This window comes from Salvelinus fontinalis, chromosome 4 (genome assembly GCF_029448725.1).
Source record: "Salvelinus fontinalis isolate EN_2023a chromosome 4, ASM2944872v1, whole genome shotgun sequence".
In the NCBI taxonomy this organism is placed as follows: Eukaryota; Metazoa; Chordata; class Actinopteri; order Salmoniformes; family Salmonidae; genus Salvelinus; species Salvelinus fontinalis.
In genome coordinates, this window is record NC_074668.1 from 82,947,657 (window position 1) to 82,966,591 (window position 18,935).

General features: G+C 45.2%; 2 protein-coding genes across 3 annotated transcripts in view; both read left to right on the top strand.

Annotated features, from left to right (window-relative positions):
• Positions 1-375: 375 nt before the first annotated feature.
• Positions 376-11,805, top strand: idh3a (isocitrate dehydrogenase (NAD(+)) 3 catalytic subunit alpha). 2 transcript variants are annotated; one of them, XM_055921641.1, is made up of 11 exons: positions 376-475; positions 835-888; positions 1,044-1,127; positions 1,347-1,461; positions 3,580-3,767; positions 7,721-7,854; positions 8,234-8,336; positions 8,972-9,036; positions 10,197-10,281; positions 10,582-10,734; positions 11,160-11,805. In XM_055921641.1, exons 1-11 carry the CDS (start codon positions 449-451, stop codon positions 11,241-11,243), a joined length of 1,092 nt encoding a protein of 363 aa, XP_055777616.1. In that variant the 5' UTR covers positions 376-448; the 3' UTR covers positions 11,244-11,805. The 2 variants fall into 2 exon arrangements, with proteins under 2 accessions (XP_055777616.1, XP_055777617.1); XM_055921642.1 differs by having other exon boundaries at positions 835-870.
• Positions 11,806-12,288: 483 nt separating this feature from the next.
• rab8b (RAB8B, member RAS oncogene family) overlaps positions 12,289-18,935 on the top strand; it is a 49,042-nt gene continuing 42,395 nt past the window's right edge. The window contains exon 1 of the mRNA XM_055921645.1: positions 12,289-12,557. Coding sequence (XP_055777620.1) covers positions 12,434-12,557 — 124 coding nt within the window. The 5' untranslated portion in view covers positions 12,289-12,433. The remainder of the gene's footprint in view (positions 12,558-18,935) is intronic.

An 18,935-nucleotide genomic window follows, 5' to 3' on the forward strand; every position in this document is an offset into this window, starting at 1 on the left:
TTCCTGTCCCACCAAGTATTCAATATGTAATTAGTACTTTTGGGTGTCAGGGAAAATTTATTGAGTAAAAATAACTTTATTTTCTTCAGGAATTTAGTGAAGTAAAAGTAGGCAAAAATATGAATAGTAAAGTACAGATACCCCAAAAAACGACCCAACACTATTACTATAAAGTATTTTTATTTAAATACTTTACACCACTGCAAAGTAGGCATATTATGTCGATCAAAAACAGTACTCTTCAACATGTATTATTTTATTGAAATGCTTTCATCACGGATTTGTTTCACGATGTTGTATTAAGATAAACAGACATTAGATACATTGCTTATTGTAAAAAAAAAATCCGATCTGGAAACGTAAGTAGTCGCTCTGACAACGTCATCTTTTTCCAACCCGGAAGTCCCGTTAACGGCAGAGCGGTGTAGGACCACATTAACACAGGATTATGGCTAGCAACGTGTGGAGGTCAATGGTAAGAAAATGCCGTTTGTCAGCATAAAGATAATTGAATGTAACTTGGCCATATATTGGATTTATGTTTGTCTAATGTAAGTTCGTGCTCGAATGACTTTGTTGGTTGTATAATGTTGTTTCCATGGGTTTTCTGTGAGGCCTTTACTGTGCGTGTGTCCTTGTCCTGCTACCATCGTAGCGAGCTACGCTATTAACCAACCACTTTTTATCTGCCTAATGCTGAAGTGACATTTCGTGTTTGTCAATAGGTTTTCTCATTCAATCACACTAGACTAGAGATCCAGTGTGTGGATGTTGTTGTGATACAATGTATCTGCGCGGTAGTAATTTAACCTTCCGTTTATTTCCCTCCTTCAGCTCTCTCACGTCGTGGGGGCGGCAAAGAGACCGACGGTATGTTTCAGAAGGGGGGTAAGTCATGGACTGACAAATAGACAAGTCTACACCAGTCTTTTATGAACTTCTCCCTCATTGTCTGAAATGATGCAATTCACGATCCAGTGTTTAGTGCTAATATGTAATCCCTCTAAAACAGATTTAAAAAGGGGTTTGTTTTCTCTTTACAGCTGCAAACGGTTACATTAATTCCTGGGGATGGAATCGGTCCAGAAATATCTGTGGCTGTCATGAAGATTTTCGAGTCTGCTAAGGTAAGCTGGAAAAGCTGTCAAACTCTCTCTCTCTCTCTCACTCTCACTCTCACTCACACTCACACTCACACTCACACTCACACTCACACTCACACACACACACACACAGCAAAGTGTAGGGTTAACAGCAGAACATCCCATTTGCATGGAAAGTTTGACAGAAAATTCAACCCGAGTCCTTTCTGTACCATTCTGTCTCTTCTCCCTACCACCCGTTAGGTTCCCATCCAGTGGGAGGAGAGGAATGTGACGGCTATCCAGGGCCCAGGAGGTAGATGGATGATCCCTCCAGACTGTAAGGAGTCTATGGACAGGACCCTGATCGGGTTAAAAGGTAGGAAGCAGCCACAGAGATCCTATGGACATCTATGGTACTAGGTACCTGCATGGTCATGAAGGACATAGTGTACGGAAGTCAGCTGGAATAAAGACCGTCATGCAGGCGGCATCATAGGGGATAGTATATAGGGGTTAGTGTGTAGGGGATAGTATATAGGGGTTAGTGTGTAGGCTTTATAGGGGATAGTATATAGGGGATAGTGTGTAGGCTTTATAGGGGATAGTGTGTAGGGGTTAGTATATAGAAGATAGTGTGTAGGCTTTATAGGGGATAGTATATAAGGGATAGTGTGTAGGCTTTATAGGGGATAGTGTGTAGGGGTTAGTATATAGAAGATAGTGTGTAGGCTTTATAGGGGATAGTATATAAGGGATAGTGTGGAGGCTTTATAGGGGATAGTAGCCAATGGGTTCATAGGGGATAGTAGGGATTGAATGGGACACGACCTTGATGAGAGATGTAGTGTTAACATGATTGGTGGGTAAACGATGCAGAAAGCCCGTCTAGAGGTCAGGTGGGAAAGCCCGTCTAGAGGTCAGGTGGGAAAGCCCGTCTAGAGGTCAGGTGGGAAAGCCCGTCTAGAGGTCAGGTGGGAAAGCCCGTCTAGAGGTCAGGTGGGAAAGCCCGTCTAGAGGTCAGGTGGGAAAGCCCGTCTAGAGGTCAGGTGGGAAAGCCCGTCTAGAGGTCAGGTGGGAAAGCCCGTCTAGAGGTCAGGTGCCAAAGCCCGTCTAGAGGTCAGGTGGGAAAGCCCGTCTAGAGGTCAGGTGGGAAAGCCCGTCTAGAGGTCAGGTGCCAAAGCCCGTCTAGAGGTCAGGTGCCAAAGCCCGTCTAGAGGTCAGCTGGCCGGTGTGAAAGCCCGTCTGGAGGTCAGGTGGGAAAGCCCGTCTAGAGGTCAGGTGGGAAAGCCCGTCTAGAGGTCAGGTGGGAAAGCCCGTCTAGAGGTCAGGTGGGAAAGCCCGTCTAGAGGTCAGGTGTGAAAGCCCGTCTAGAGGTCAGGTGTGAAAGCCCGTCTAGAGGTCAGGTGGGAAAGCCCGTCTAGAGGTCAGGTGGGAAAGCCCGTCTGGAGGTCAGGTGGGAAAGCCCGTCTAGAGGTCAGGTGGGAAAGCCCGTCTAGAGGTCAGGTGGGAAAGCCCGTCTAGAGGTCAGGTGTGAAAGCCCGTCTAGAGGTCAGGTGGCCGGTGGGAAAGCCCGTCTAGAGGTCAGGTGGCCGGTGGGAAAGCCCGTCTAGAGGTCAGGTGGGAAAGCCCGTCTAGAGGTCAGGTGGGAAAGCCCGTCTAGAGGTCAGGTGGGAAAGCCCGTCTAGAGGTCAGGTGGCCGGTGGGAAAGCCCGTCTAGAGGTCAGGTGGCCGGTGGGAAAGCCCGTCTGGAGGTCAGGTGGCCGGTGGGAAAGCCCGTCTGGAGGTCAGGTGGCCGGTGGGAAAGCCCGTCTGGAGGTCAGGTGGCCGGTGGGAAAGCCCGTCTGGAGGTCAGCTGGCCGGTGGGAAAGCCCGTCTAGAGGTCAGCTGGCCGGTGTGAAAGCCCGTCTGGAGGTCAGGTGGGAAAGCCCGTCTGGAGGTCAGGTGGGAAAGCCCGTCTGGAGGTCAGGTGGCCGGTGTGAAAGCCCGTCTAGAGGTCAGGTGGGAAAGCCCGTCTGGAGGTCAGGTGGGAAAGCCCGTCTAGAGGTCAGGTGGGAAAGCCCGTCTAGAGGTCAGGTGGGAAAGCCCGTCTAGAGGTCAGGTGGGAAAGCCCGTCTAGAGGTCAGGTGGCTGGTGTGTAATGTTAACATGTCTTTGCGCCAGTACATCCCCGGATAATGTCCTTTTAGTGTAAGAGCTGTTTTATAAGACCACCTGAAATGTTGTGATGGGATGGAGTTTAGTCTGTCTGGTGACATCACCTGAAATGTTGTGATGGGATGGAGTTTAGTCTGTCTGGTGACATCACCTCTCTGCCAATAACAGCTAGTTTTCAGTTTCCCCCTCACCACTCAGACCAATCACAGACGGTCCTGAGAATTTACTCTTTGCCAAGAAGCTATTTTTGTTTTCAAATTGAAAACGATCACATTGAAATGATTTGATATTGAGATAAAAAGGTCTGCATTGGACTTTTAACCTCCCCCTCTGTGTGTAGGCCCCCTGAAGACCCCCATCGCAGCCGGCCACCCCTCCATGAACCTGCTACTCAGGAAGACCTTTGACCTGTACGCCAACGTGCGTCCCTGCGTGTCCATCGAGGGCTACAAGACCCCCTACACCGACGTGGACCTGGTCACCATCAGAGAGAACACTGAGGGAGAGTACAGCGGAATCGAGCACATAGTAAGTAGCTATGGTTACCAAGGTGACGTTCAGTAGGAGAGAAATGGGACAATGTTTTGAGTGAAACTCATTTTTTTCAAATGTGTGGATTTCAAAGTGAATCTGTCAATCTGTGAAATGTCTACAGCTAACACTGACTACAGAGGGATAGACCACGTAGCAGTAGCTACCTCGTATGTTAAAATGTCTACAGCTAACACTGACTACAGAGGGATAGACCAAGTAGCAGTAGCTACCTCGTATGTTAAAATGTCTACAGCTAACACTGACTACAGAGGGATAGACCACGTAGCAGTAGCTACCTCGTATGTTAAAATGTCTACAGCTAACACTGACTACAGAGGGATAGACCACGTAGCAGTAGCTACCTCGTATGTTAAAATGTCTACAGCTAACACTGACTACAGAGGGATAGACCATGTAGCAGTAGCTACCTCGTATGTTAACATGTCTACAGCTAACACTGACTACAGAGGGATAGACCATGTAGCAGTAGCTACCTCGTATGTTAACATGTCTACAGCTAACACTGACTACAGAGGGATAGACCACGTAGCAGTAGCTACCTCGTATGTTAACATGTCTACAGCTAACACTGACTACAGAGGGATAGACCACGTAGCAGTAGCTACCTCGTATGTTAAAATGTCTACAGCTAACACTGACTACAGAGGGATAGACCACGTAGCAGTAGCTACCTCGTATGTTAAAATGTCTACAGCTAACACTGACTACAGAGGGATAGACCACGTAGCAGTAGCTACCTCGTATGTTAAAATGTCTACAGCTAACACTGACTACAGAGGGATAGACCACGTAGCAGTAGCTACCTCGTATGTTAACATGTCTACAGCTAACACTGACTACAGAGGGATAGACCATGTAGCAGTAGCTACCTCGTATGTTTGTTCAGGATAATAATTTAATTGGCTGATCCCTCCTACTGACCAGGGGGTACGCTACAAAGCAGGATCAATGAGTTAGCCAGCTAACTTTGAGAAACAACCAGAAATAACAATGGATTTTTGGGGGTTAAAGAAAGCTGAACTTCTGTTTTTTTGGTTGTTGAATCATTTAGTCCATTTCAAACTTATCTTTCTAAATAAAAATAAAAAAATTGTCAAGTTAGCTAGCGAACTCCTTGATCCTGCTTTGTAGTCAACCCCTCTGGAGGGAATAGTCTTACAACATTAACATGCAGGGATGTGTTCATTCGGTACGAAATGGTACGAAATACTAGAGAACGTTTTGAAATGGAGGTGAAAAAAAACAAGAAGTCCTACCTGAACATGTCCAAGAAGAATGTTCAGGTGATTATTTTTTTAATGGCTACGTTGTGCCCTGCTGAACATGACCCAGTGTTTCAACACTGGAGTGGGGTCTTCATTAGGGCATCTGGTGTAGATTTCAGAGCAAATGTCAGCACTGAAATGGGTGCAAATGGTTTGTTGGTTTGACAATGACTGAAAAGTCACGTTAACTGTGATGCGACTACTCTGGTTCGTCGTTTTCAGCTCTCGATAAGCAGCTGTTTCAAGGCTGAGAGCTGAGCAGTCCGTATTTTCACTGTGGTGTTGTGTGGAATCCGTGTCCTCGGTTTTTGAAACTGTTTTATCTGGGTTGGACAGGGCACATCACACACAGGTGATTGGTTATTCTCCAGGTGTACCTTAGGTAAGCCAGAGGAACAGCAGCTTCACTAACCAGACCACCACCTCAGTCTCTAACTCTGGCGTGCCCTAATGTACACTCCCGTTCAAAAGTTTGGGGTCACTTAGAAATGTCCTTGTTTTTGAAAGCAAAGCACATTTATTTTGTCCATTAAAATAACACCAAATTGATCAGAAATACAGTGCAGACATTGTTAATGTTGTAAATGACTATTGTATCTGGAAACGGCAGATTTTTCTACATAGGTGTACAGAGGCCCATTATCAGCAACCATCATTCCTGTGTTCCAATTGCACGTTGTGTTAGCTAATTCAAGTTTATCATTTTAAAAGGCTAATTGATCATTAGAAAACTCTTTTGCAATTATGTTAGCACAGCTGAAAACTGTTGTACTGATTAAAGAAGCAATAAAACTGGCCTTCTTTAAACTAGTTGAGTATCTGGAGCATCAGCATTTGTGGGTTCGATTACAGTCTCAAAATAGCCAGAAACAAAACTTTCTTCTGAAACGCGTCAATCTATTCTTGTTCTGAGAAATGAAGGCTATTCCATGCGAGAAATTGCCAAGAAACTGAAGATCTCATACAACGCTATGTACTACTCCCTTCACAGAACAGCGCAAACTGTCTCTAACCAGAATAGAAAGAGTGAGAGGCCCCGGTGCACAACTGAACAAGTACATTAGTGTCTAGTTTGAGAAACAGATGCCTCACAAGGCCTCAACTGACAGCTTCATTAAATAGTACCCGCAAAACACCAGTCTCAAAGTCAACAGTGAAGAGGTGACTCCGGGATGCTGGCCTTCTAGGTAGAGTTCCTCTGTCCAGTCTCAATGTCAACAGTGAAGAGGTGACTCCAGAATGCTGGCCTTCTAGGTAGAGTTGCAAAGAAAAAGCCATATCTCAGACTGGCCAATAAAAAGAAAAGATTAAGATGGGCAAAAGAACACAGACACTGGACAGAGGAACATTGGAACAAAGTGTTATGAACAGACAAATCTATGTTTGAGGTTCGGATCACAAAGAAGAACATGAAAAGATTCTGGAGGAGTGCTTGACGCCACCTGTGAAGCATGGTGCAGGCAATGTGATGGTCTGGGGGTGGTTTGGTGGTGTAAAGTGGGAGATTTGTAAAGGGTAAAAGGGATCTTGAAGAAGGAAGGCTATCACTCCATTTTGCCCTGTGGACGGTGCTTAATTGGAGACAATTTCCTCCTACAACAGGACAATGACCCAAAGCACAGCTCCAAACTATGTAAGAACTATTTAGGGAAGAAGCAGTCAGCTGGTGTTCTGTCTATAATGGAGTGGCCAGCACAGTCACCAGATCTCAACACTATTGAGCTGTTGTGGGAGCAGCTTGACTGTATGGTACGTAAGAAGTGCCCATCAAGCCAATCCAACTTGTGGGAGGTGCTTCAGGAAGCATAAAATCAGATTGACAACTACAATGTCAAAGGTCTGCAAGGCTGTGTTTGCTGCAAATGGAGGATTCTTTGATGAAAGCAAAGTTTGAAGGACACAATTATTTAAATTTAAAATCATTATTTATAACCATGTCAACTTCTTGACTATATTTCCTATTCGTTTTGCAACTCATTTCATTTCATGTTTTCATGGAAAACAAGGACATTTCTAAGTGACCCCAAACTTTAACGGTAGTGTATATTCATCAACTTCTCTCTCCAGTTCTCCTTCATTGTTCACTTAGTTTTTCAACTAAAGGTATTGTATGTTATTCCTACATATCTGCTATCTTAATTTGATCACTCTGTCGCATAGAATTTTAAGCAGTTACTGCTATGTTGTAGTGTATTCAATGTTTGTAATTTTTTATTTCAGACCTGATTTGTCCAAATGAAAAATGTATCTACCCTTAGAAAAATGTAAATTTAATTAATAATCCACATAATTTCCTGTTGCTGCAAGATTACTTCCCTGCTGGGAAACTGGTCAAATTAAGATGGCACATCTGGAATTTCTTGATGTCACTTCCTTTACAGTGAAATCCTATTGTATGTAGTTGTCACCTCCGGCTGAGAGTACTTTTTGTTCCTCCACTCACAGTGATGTTATGAATACCTTTCATACGTCTTCTCTTCTAGTGTCATCGTTCCAGTTAAATCCTTTTTAAAGTAGCTCAGTTGTCTTTCCCAGTTGTTACTGTCCCTCGACACATTTTAGGACCTAAAGTAGGACATAGGTGAATAGCTGTTGTATCCTGTATGGTTAATTAAGTCGTGTTTTGATTTAGACTCAGGTGATTGTCTTCTTCTCTGGTAGATTGTTGACGGCGTAGTTCAGAGCATTAAACTCATCACCGAAGACGCCAGTCGACGTATCGCTGAGTACGCCTTTGAGTATGCAAGAAATAACCAAAGAAGCAGCGTCACGGCCGTTCACAAAGCCAACATCATGTAAGTCTACAGCTCCAGAATCAAATAGGCTGTGGAATATTACAAATTGTACCTTTTTTTTTTTTATTGTGCAGTTGTGGATCATTTAAAAAAATGACAAGCAAATATCGATTAAATGTATGATCACCACGGGTCAATTACAAGTCAAAACAGAATGATGAGATATTAAATGTGATCGTTCACATATTTAACAGATGTTATCGCAGGTGCAGTGAAATGCTTATGTTCCCACAGTGCAGTAATACCTAGCAATACAAAACGATATACGCACAAATAAAAATGTATTAAAGAAAGAAATAAAAATATCAGAACGAGCACATCAATGGCACCAATATTCGGGAGTTAAACTAACGTGCCGGGTGTGTTTTGACGTGACCAGGAGGATGTCGGACGGGCTGTTCCTGAGGAAATGCAGAGAGGTGGCTGAAAACTTCAAGGACATCAAGTTTACTGAGATGTACCTGGACACGGTGTGTCTCAACGTACGTACACTCCTTTACACTATTCTTCCTACGTGCCGCTGTTTTGATGCACATCACGTTCTCTGTCTAAAGCCTAATTTACCGCTTCAATCGAAAGTCCGCTCCCGTCGGCGTGTTTCCCGCGTACCTCCCCTTTGAAAGGTGACCTTGCGGATGCAGAGATTTGACCACGCCGACGGGAGTGGCTGTTCGATATTGCATCATTCCGTTGGCGCAGACCTAGCAGATGACCCGGAAGCAGAAGGTCGAAATTAGGCTTAATGAGTTTCTCATGTTGGAGATGGAAACGGGGCTTAATCAGGTTCTCGTGTTGGAGCGGTAGATGTAAACGGGGCTTAATCAGGTTCTCGTGTTGGAGATGGAAACGGGGCTTAATCAGGTTCTCATGTTGGAGATGGAAACGGGGCTTAATGAGTTTCTCATGTTGGAGTGGTAGATGGAAACGGGGCTTAATCAGGTTCTCTAGTTGGAGATGGAAACGGGGCTTAATGAGTTTCTCATGTTGGAGCGGTAGATGGAAACGGGGCTTAATCAGGTTCTCATGTTGGAGCGGTAGATGGAAACGGGGCTTAATCAGGTTCTCATGTTGGAGATGGAAACGGGGCTTAATCAGGTTGTCATGGTGAATGTTTCAGATGGTGCAAGATCCCACCCAGTTTGACGTCCTGGTGATGCCCAACCTGTATGGTGACATTCTCAGGTCAGTTACTATTTATTTGCATGTATCTATATTAATTAATCGCTATTGAATGCAATTTGTTTAAGCTACTAACCTCTCTGGGATATGTGGGACACTAGCGTCCCAACTGGCCAAAATCCAGTGAAAATGCAGAGCGCCAAATTCAAATAAATTACTATAAAAATTAATGTTTCATGAAATCACACATGCAATACACCAAATTAAAGCTACACTTGTTTTGAATCCAGCCAACATGTCAGATTTCAAAAAGGCTTTACGGCGAAAGCGAACGATGCTATTATCTGAGGATAGCACCCCAGCAAACAAACAGACAATCATATTTCAACCCTCCAGGCACGACACAAAACGCAGAAATAAAGATATAATTCATGCCTTACCTTTGACGAGCTTCTTCTGTTGGCACTCCAATATGTCCCATAAACATTACAAATGGTCCTTTTTGTTTGATTAATTCCGTCGATATATATATATCCAAAATGTCCATTTAGTTGGCGCATTTGATCCAGAAAAACACCAGTTCCAACTTGCGCAACATGACTACAAAATGTCTCATACGTTACCTGTAAGCTTTGTCCAAACATTTCAAAGTACTTTCCTAATACAACTTTAGGTATTTTCTCACGTAAATAATCAATAAAATTTAAGGCGGGACATACTGTGTTCAATACCGGAGGAAAACAAAGTGCAGCGTGCTTTTCAGGTCACGCGCCTCTAACAAAGATTACACTTCCCTCTACCCTCATTCTGAACAGTGCTACTTCTTCATTTCTCAAAGGAAAAACCTCAACCAATTTCTAAAGACTGATGACATCCAGTGGAAGCGATAGGAACTGCAAGACGGTTGATAAGAAATCTGGATTCCCAATGAAAAGAGTGACCCCCCAAAAAATAAAAATAAATCTGAATGGTTTGACCTTGGGGTTTCGCCTACCAAATAAGTTTGAATAAGTTTGAATCAGACATGATTCAAACAGTTTTAGAAACTTCAGTGTTTTCTATCCAAATCTACTAATAATATGCATATCTTAGCTTAGCAGAGTTTGGTCTTATTGGGCCTAATACTGTCTTTCATTTGTGTTGTGCTAATGTGACTAGATGATTCTGCTAACTAAAGGCTGTGGCTACTACTACAGATAGGGTGTGTGTGTCATGTATTGCAGTGATCTGTGTGCTGGACTTATTGGCGGTCTGGGAGTCACTCCTAGTGGAAACATTGGTGCCAATGGAGTCGCCATTTTTGAATCGGTTTGTCTCGCTCTTTACTTGGCTGTTTTTATAATCAGAGTAGCTAAACATATTCAGTCTCAACTGTTTGATAAAACGCAAGGCTTCTCGTCCTGTAAACAGTCTATTGTGTAATAACTAAACATGTTTGTTTTTGTTGAAGACTTCCCTCTTTCAACAAAACAATTTTAATACGAGACGTCATATATTTTAAATAAGTTGTCCATTTCTAATGGAAGCTTGTTCCAGTGTTGAACAACCATTTAACGTCTGAACAACGTAGACGTATTAACATTGTCCCTCTGCCCCTGTGGTATCCAGGTCCACGGGACGGCCCCCGACATAGCCGGTCTGGACATGGCCAACCCTACAGCTCTGCTGCTCAGTGCCGTGATGATGCTGCGTCACATGGGCATGCACGACTACGGCAAGAAGATCGAGACCGCCTGCTTCGACACCATCAGAGACAAGAAGGTGGCTAGTTGGCTTTTTAATTACCTCCAATAGTGACTATTGTGGCTGTTGCATATCGGCGCCAGAATACATTTAGAAAGGGGAGGGGCAGAAGTAGCAGTACTTCCTTGTTCTTGGAGGACCGCTCCGAGAGTCTGCTCTCTTCGCTCCGAGAGTCTGCTCTCTTCGCTCCGAGAGTCTGCTCTCTTCGCTCCGAGAGTCTGCTCTCTTCGTTCCGATGCCAGATTATATGGTTGATGTTTGGCTAGTTGGTTTATAATATGTTGGCTCCCCTGGACACCACACCTCCTTCCGGGTGCCAATGCTCTTATGTATTTTTCTGTAGATTGAACATGACCAGATTTTTGTTCAGTTGGTCATTGTATGGAGAATCTGTTTTGGCTTTTCAAATGAATTAATTGGGCTGTTTTTTTATCCTCTCCCAGGTGCTGACCGGGGACCTTGGTGGGAAGTCGAAGTGCTCCGAGTTTACAGAGGAGATCTGCCGTAGAGTGCGAGACATGGACTGAAAACGACGACTGTCGATTTCTGAAGACTTCATAATAATTCAACCGCTGCTTTGAACTTACTCCTAAAGACTCTGGGGGGGCGTTCCAGGACGTCAGTACTGCAGTTACGATGTAGCTGCATATCTTAGATGACTATATTATATTTATGTAGGTTCCTGAGAATGCACAATTCTCCAGGTTTTCTAGAAATAGAAATTCGATAATTTGTGCAGTGTGACTGCAATAAATCACGACCTGGAACGCACCCTATATGGATGGGTATTCACTCTTAAAGGTGTATTTAAGCACAATTGTACTCACATGATCATTTCATGGGGCAAACTTCCCCAAAGTTATTCTTGCCTCTATACTACGTGGCACTCCACCTGTGTTGTCCGGCAGTGGTTCTGATCATTGCTAGTTTTTTTTTTAATGGTAAATGTAATGCTAACAACTTCAATGTACTCTTATTTATTGTTACCGGTCGGTTTCCTGTGCATGAATGGATTGTGTTGTACCAGTGTCTCATGTCATTCTGCTCTTTTCTGTTTCGAGATCCATACATAAAAACTTGATTACATGACTTAAAGCCTGACGTCTCATTCTTCCTGTTAACAGGTTACAGTGTATTGTTATTGCAAAGCAAGTTGGATTAATGTTCACAGGGATTTGATTACTTATCTAAATCAGCCATTTGTGTTTATGGCGTCACTTTGACCTACATAATATCGTTAAACATTTGTCAGCTGAATCAGTCCGCATCCTCATTGTGACAGTATTACTACCAATTTGGCAACCCAGATGAGAGGATGCTTCCGGTTGCCACAGACAAAATAGGCTATATAAAAAATGAAAACAAAGTAGCTGTTTGGTTTTTTAATTTAAGGTTAAGCATAGGGTTTGTAGTGTTGGTTAGGTTTAAAATCTGATTTTAAGAGACATTTGAGAAATAGTCTAGTGTTTAGAAATAATGAAGACTTTGTGGCTGTGGTAACCAGTGACGACCACGCTTCCGTCCTAGGTTCCTTGCTTCTGCTCCGCCTATTTTGTGTTACGTCATTAAACTAACGCCGCCTCGTTTTCCCCTGTACTGTTACTGTTTGGTTAGTTAGTGTAACGAAGAGGTGTAGCCAGCAGCGAATAGCAGCTACAAACTGTTTGCAACGGTCCAGACATTCAATCAAATTTCGGGAAGAAGCGAGGGTGGAGAGATGGCGAAAACCTATGATTACCTTTTTAAATTGCTTCTCATCGGAGACAGCGGTGTCGGCAAGACATGTCTTCTCTTCCGATTCAGCGAAGATGCGTTCAACACCACCTTCATATCAACAATAGGTCCGTTTCTCTTTCTAAAATTGAGTGGGTTTTTGAACAACGGCACGCTGCTGAAAATGCTACATTTACATATCACAATCTACTGAATGCTGTTGACAGTTAGTGGGACGAGTTCGCGACAGGAAACGGGCCTAGAAGCATTACATCTTGTGCCAATTCAGATCTAGTAAATGGTTTTGTTACATTGAAGATCTCTGTTATGTTTTATACTGTAGCCCTGGTTGTATCACCCTGCTAACTCTGTATTTGTGAACTAAGCTGTCATCTATTTTCACGGGATCATATTTGTGACCTGTTGGCTGTCAGATAGTTTGATTGTCAGCTGTAAGGGGGCTCATGAATGGCACTGACAGTATTCCTGACCAGGGCTTTGTTTTATCAGACAAAGAACATAACATTATACAGGTAACTGCCAAAATAATGGAAACACTTGAGTAAATGAGGGATACAAAGTATATTGAAACACAGGTGTGGTTCTGGAAGTTAATTAAGCAATTAACAATTCATCATGTGTAAGGTCATGTGTGATGATGCTGGGCAGGTCATTATTTTGGCTACCATGGCTATGCTCCCATTGGATGGCTATGCCCCCATAGGATGACGATGCCCCCGTCCACAGGGCAGGAGTGGTCACTGAACTATTAGATGAGCATGAAAATGATGTAAAACCATATGCCATGGCTGTCTCAGTCACCAGATCTGAACCCAATTGAACACTTATGATTGGGCAGCGGCGCCTGAGACCAGTGTTTTCCACCATCATCAACAAAACAAATGATGGAATTTCTCATGGAAGAACGGTGTCCCATCCCTCCAATAGAGTTCCAGACTCCTGTAGAATCTATGTCGAGGTGCATTGAAGCTGTTCTGGCTGGTGGTGACCCAACGCCCCTATTAACTCTCTGTATGTTGGCGTTTCCTGTATTTTGTCAGTTACCTGTAGTTACTGTCTGTCCTACATGTCCATGTTGTTAGACGTGTGTGTATTCTGGGGGTGTAAATGGACCCTAAACTGGAGGTGACGTATGTGTTTCTACCTCAGGAGTAGTTTGACTAGGTGGGTTTCCCAGATGTATTTCTTCCCCAGGAGTAGTTTGACTAGGTGGGTTTCCCAGATGTATTTCTTCCCCAGGAGTAGTTTGACTAGGTGGGTTTCCCAGATGTATTTCTACCCCAGGAGTAGTTTGACTAGGTGGGTTTCCCAGATGTATTTCTTCCCCAGGAGTAGTTTGACTAGGTGGGTTTCCCAGATGTATTTCTACCCCAGGAGTAGTTTGACTAGGTGGGTTTCCCAGATGTATTTCTACCCCAGGAGTAGTTTGACTAGGTGGGTTTCCCAGATGTATTTCTACCCCAGGAGTAGTTTGACTAGGTGGGTTTCCCAGATGTATTTCTACCTCAGGAGTAGTTTGACTAGGTAGGTTTCCCAGATGTATTTTTACCCCAGGAGTAGTTTGACTAGGTGGGTTTCCCAGATGTATTTCTACCCCAGGAGTAGTTTGACTAGGTGGGTTTCCCAGATGTATTTCTACCTCAGGAGTAGTTTGACTAGGTAGGTTTCCCAGATGTATTTCTACCCCAGGAGTAGTTTGACTAGGTGGGTTTCCCAGATGTATTTCTACCTCAGGAGTAGTTTGACTAGGTGGGTTTCCCAGATGTATTTCTACCTCAGGAGTAGTTTGACTAGGTGGGTTTCCCAGATGTATTTCTACCCCAGCAGTAGTTTGACTAGGTGGGTTTCCCAGATGTATTTCTACCCCAGGAGTAGTTTGACTAGGTGGGTTTCCCAGATGTATTTCTACCCCAGCAGTAGTTTGACTAGGTGGGTTTCCCAGATGTATTTCTACCTCAGGAGTAGTTTGACTAGGTGGGTTTCCCAGATGTATTTCTCCACAGAGAGAGACAGACCACTATGGTTATGTTGGGGGGGGGGGGGGGTTTCTTGTGTTATTAGAAATCCTCTTTTGACATGACAGTTAGACTTTCAGTCTGAGTGTGAAATGGGAAACCCCTTCACTGCTCCTTGACTTTCAGTTACCTTTGGGTGGGTGGAGTGTTCATCGTATGTACTTGAATCTCAACGACGATCAATTGGAAAAGCACCCAGGTTATGTTTATGACACACAGGTTCAGAGATAGCACACATTTGATACTTTTCCCCTTCGTAAATAAACTGAGTGTACATGACACACACACACACACGTAAAGGACACATGCTGCTTGCTAAGCGAGTACCACTTTCTCCCGATTCGGCCCATACCTGGCGAGGACTCGGGAAGCGTCTTACCGTTCGGCGCCACACACAAAAAGCGAGCTATTCTCTGGCACAAGTGGAGACACTTCAGACGGAGGAGTAGGTTACACACACACACACACACACACACACACACACACACACACACACACACACACACACACACACACACACACACACACACACACACACACACACACACACACACCTACCTACCTGTAAGTGTGGAACAACACGTTTCTGAACGTTCGACATCACTTTCTACTCTGTCTTGAAAACTAAGTCACCGTTACTCCCAAACAACTGATCCTCATTGGTCGTCGTCATTCATCAAAACGTTAGTCTGTATTGTTTGTGAACGAGGCCAACAGAAGAAAAAAAGCAGCAGTTGTTTGATCTCACTCTCGTCGTTAATGAAGTGAAGGGTACCAACTCTGAGGTCATTCCTGTGAGTAGAATAGAATGCCAGGAAGGTGTTCATTACTTCAGACTGGAGGCTGTGTTCCAAATGATGCCCTATTCCCTTTTATAGTGCACTACTTCTGACTGGAGTACCGTATGGCTCTGGTCAAAAGTAGTGCACTGTGTAGGCCATTTGGGACGCAACCTGGGTCTGCTCTAAGGCTCACCCTGGAACTCTGTTGAATAGAATATAAACAATGGCAACATGGAGCTTTGGGACTCTGTTGAATATAAACAACATGGAGCTTTGAGACTCTGAATATAAACATCAACATGGAGCTTTGAGACTCTGTTGAATAGAAACATCAACATGGAGCTTTGAGACTCTGTTGAATAGAAACATCAACATGGAGCTTTAAGACTCTGTTGAATATAAACAACATGGAGCTTTGAGACTCCGTTGAATAGAAACATCAACATGGAGCTTTGACACTCTGTTGAATAGAAACAACATCAACATGGAGCTTTGAGACTCTGTTGAATAGAAACATCAACATGGAGCTTTGAGACTCTGTTGAATAGAAACATCATCATCATGGAGCTTTGAGACTCTGTTGAATAGAAACATCATCATGGAGCTTTGAGACTCTGTTGAATAGAAACATCAACATGGAGCTTTGAGACTCTGTTGAATAGAAACATCAACAACATGGAGCTTTGAGACTCTGAATATAAACATCAACATGGAGTTTTGAGACTCTGTTGAATAGAAACAACAGCTTTTTAACTGTTGTTAGGTCCTAAATTAGTCTTTAACGAGGCGATCTGTTTAAGATTGCTTGATTTAAATGTTTTTAAGTTTTGTAGAGTCATAGAGATATATATTATTCAGCTTTTGTCACCAATCCCTACTGTCTGACACAGACTAATATAGGAAGTTGCACTACCCTCAGATTGAACTATATATATATATAAACGTATGTGGACACCCCTTCAAATGAGTGGATTCGTTTATTTCAGCCACACCCGTTGCTGACGTGTATAAAATCGAGGCTGGTTATTTCCAGTGAAGGGAAATCGTAACGCTACAGCATACAATGACATTGTAGACGATTCTGTGCTTCCAACTTTGTGGCAACAATTTAGGGAAGGCCCTTTCCTGTTTCAGCATGACAATGCCCCCGTGCACAAAGCGAGGTATACAGCGAGGTATCTCGAAATGGCTTGTCGAAATCGGTGTGGAAGAACTTGACTGGCCTGCACAGAGCCCTGAACTCAACCCCATCGAACACCTTTCAGATGAATTGGACCGCCGACTGCGAGCCAGGCCTAATCGCCCAACATCAGTGCCCCTATCTCACTAATGCTCTTATGGCTGAATGGAAGCAAGTCCCCGCAGCAATGTTCCAACATCTAGTGGGAAGCCTTCCCAGAAGAGTGTCGGCTGTTATAGCAGCAAAGGTGGGGACCAACTCCATATTAATGCCAATGATTTTGGAATGAGATGTTTGACGAGCAGCTGTCCACATACTTTTGGTCATATAGTGTAGCTAAGACACTTCAGTCAGTCTGCTATTCAGTCTGTCATGTCAACATATTTGCCACAGTTGGCCTGTTCCTCTACTCCCCCAAAGCCAATTCAAGAGAGAAAGTTGAGAAGGTACAAACATCTTATTTGATTCGGACTACTGAGTGAAAGAAATAGATTGCTAGAATCCACTGCTAGGACTAGGTTAGTCTGTGTCTGTGGGCCCTGGTCAAAAGTAGTGCGCTGTTTAGGGAATAGGGTGCTGTAGGGTCCTGGTCAAAAGTAGTGCACTGTTTAGGGAATAGGGTGCCATTTCAGACAAGGCCTGTGTTTTTCACCTTCACAGTTCCCAATATAACATTGATTATGACAGACCTCCTGTCTGTCTGCATCCCTTCAGCCTGTCGCTCGTCCACCACTCTCAGACCTGTCTGTCTGCATCCCTTCAGCCTGTCGCTCGTCCACCACTCTCAGACCTCCTGTCTGTCTGCATCCCTTCAGCCTGTTGCTCGTCCACCACTCTCAGACCTGTCTGTCTGCATCCCTTCAGCCTGTCGCTCGTCCACCACTCTCAGACCTGTCTGTCTGCATTCCTTCAGCCTGTCGCTCGTCCACCACTCTCAGACCTCCTGTCTGTCTGCATCCCTTCAGCCTGTCACTCGTCCACCACTCTCAGACCTGTCTGTCTGCATCCCTTCAGCCTGTCGCTCGTCCACCACTCTCAGACCTGTCTGTCTGCATTCCTTCAGCCTGTCGCTCGTCCACCACTCTCAGACCTGTCTGTCTGTCTGCATTCCTTCAGCCTGTCGCTCGTCCACCACTCTCAGACCTCCTGTCTGTCTGCATCCCTTCAGCCTGTCGCTCGTCCACCACTCTCAGACCTCCTGTCTGTCTGCATCCCTTCAGCCTGTCGCTCGTCCACCACTCTCAGACCTGTCTGTCTGCATTCCTTCAGCCTGTCGCTCGTCCACCACTCTCAGACCTGTCTGTCTGCATTCCTTCAGCCTGTCGCTCGTCCACCACTCTCAGACCTCCTGTCTGTCTGCATCCCTTCAGCCTGTCGCTCGTCCACCACTCTCAGACCTCCTGTCTGTCTGCATCCCTTCAGCCTGTCGCTCGTCCACCACTCTCAGACCTGTCTGTCTGCATCCCTTCAGCCTGTCGCTCGTCCACCACTCTCAGACCTCCTGTCTGTCTGCATCCCTTCAGCCTGTCGCTCGTCCACCACTCTCAGACCTCCTGTCTGTCTGCATCCCTTCAGCCTGTCGCTCGTCCACCACTCTCAGACCTGTCTGTCTGCATCCCTTCAGCCTGTCGCTCGTCCACCACTCTCAGACCTCCTGTCTGTCTGCATCCCTTCAGCCTGTCGCTCGTCCACCACTCTCAGACCTGTCTGTCTGCATCCCTTCAGCCTGTCGCTCGTCCACCACTCTCAGACCTCCTGTCTGTCTGCATTCCTTCAGCCTGTCGCTCGTCCACCACTCTCAGACCTGTCTGTCTGTCTGCATTCCTTCAGCCTGTCGCTCGTCCACCACTCTCAGACCTCCTGTCTGTCTGCATCCCTTCAGCCTGTCGCTCGTCCACCACTCTCAGACCTCCTGTCTGTCTGCATCCCTTCAGCCTGTCGCTCGTCCACCACTCTCAGACCTCTGTCTGTCTGCATCCCTTCAGCCTGTCGCTCGTCCACCACTCTCAGACCTGTCTGTCTGCATCCCTTCAGCCTGTCGCTCGTCCACCACTCTCAGACCTCCTGTCTGTCTGCATCCCTTCAGCCTGTCGCTCGTCCACCACTCTCAGACCTCCTGTCTGTCTGCATCCCTTCAGCCTGTCGCTCGTCCACCACTCTCAGACCTGTCTGTCTGCATCCCTTCAGCCTGTCGCTCGTCCACCACTCTCAGACCTCCTGTCTGTCTGCATCCCTTCAGCCTGTCGCTCGTCCACCACTCTCAGACCTCCTGTCTGTCTGCATCCCTTCAGCCTGTCGCTCGTCCACCACTCTCAGACCTGTCTGTCTGCATCCCTTCAGCCTGTCGCTCGTCCACCACTCTCAGACCTCCTGTCTGTCTGCATCCCTTCAGCCTGTCGCTCGTCCACCACTCTCAGACCCTGTCTGTCTGCATCCCTTCAGCCTGTCGCTCGTCCACCACTCTCAGACCTCCTGTCTGTCTGCATTCCTTCAGCCTGTCGCTCGTCC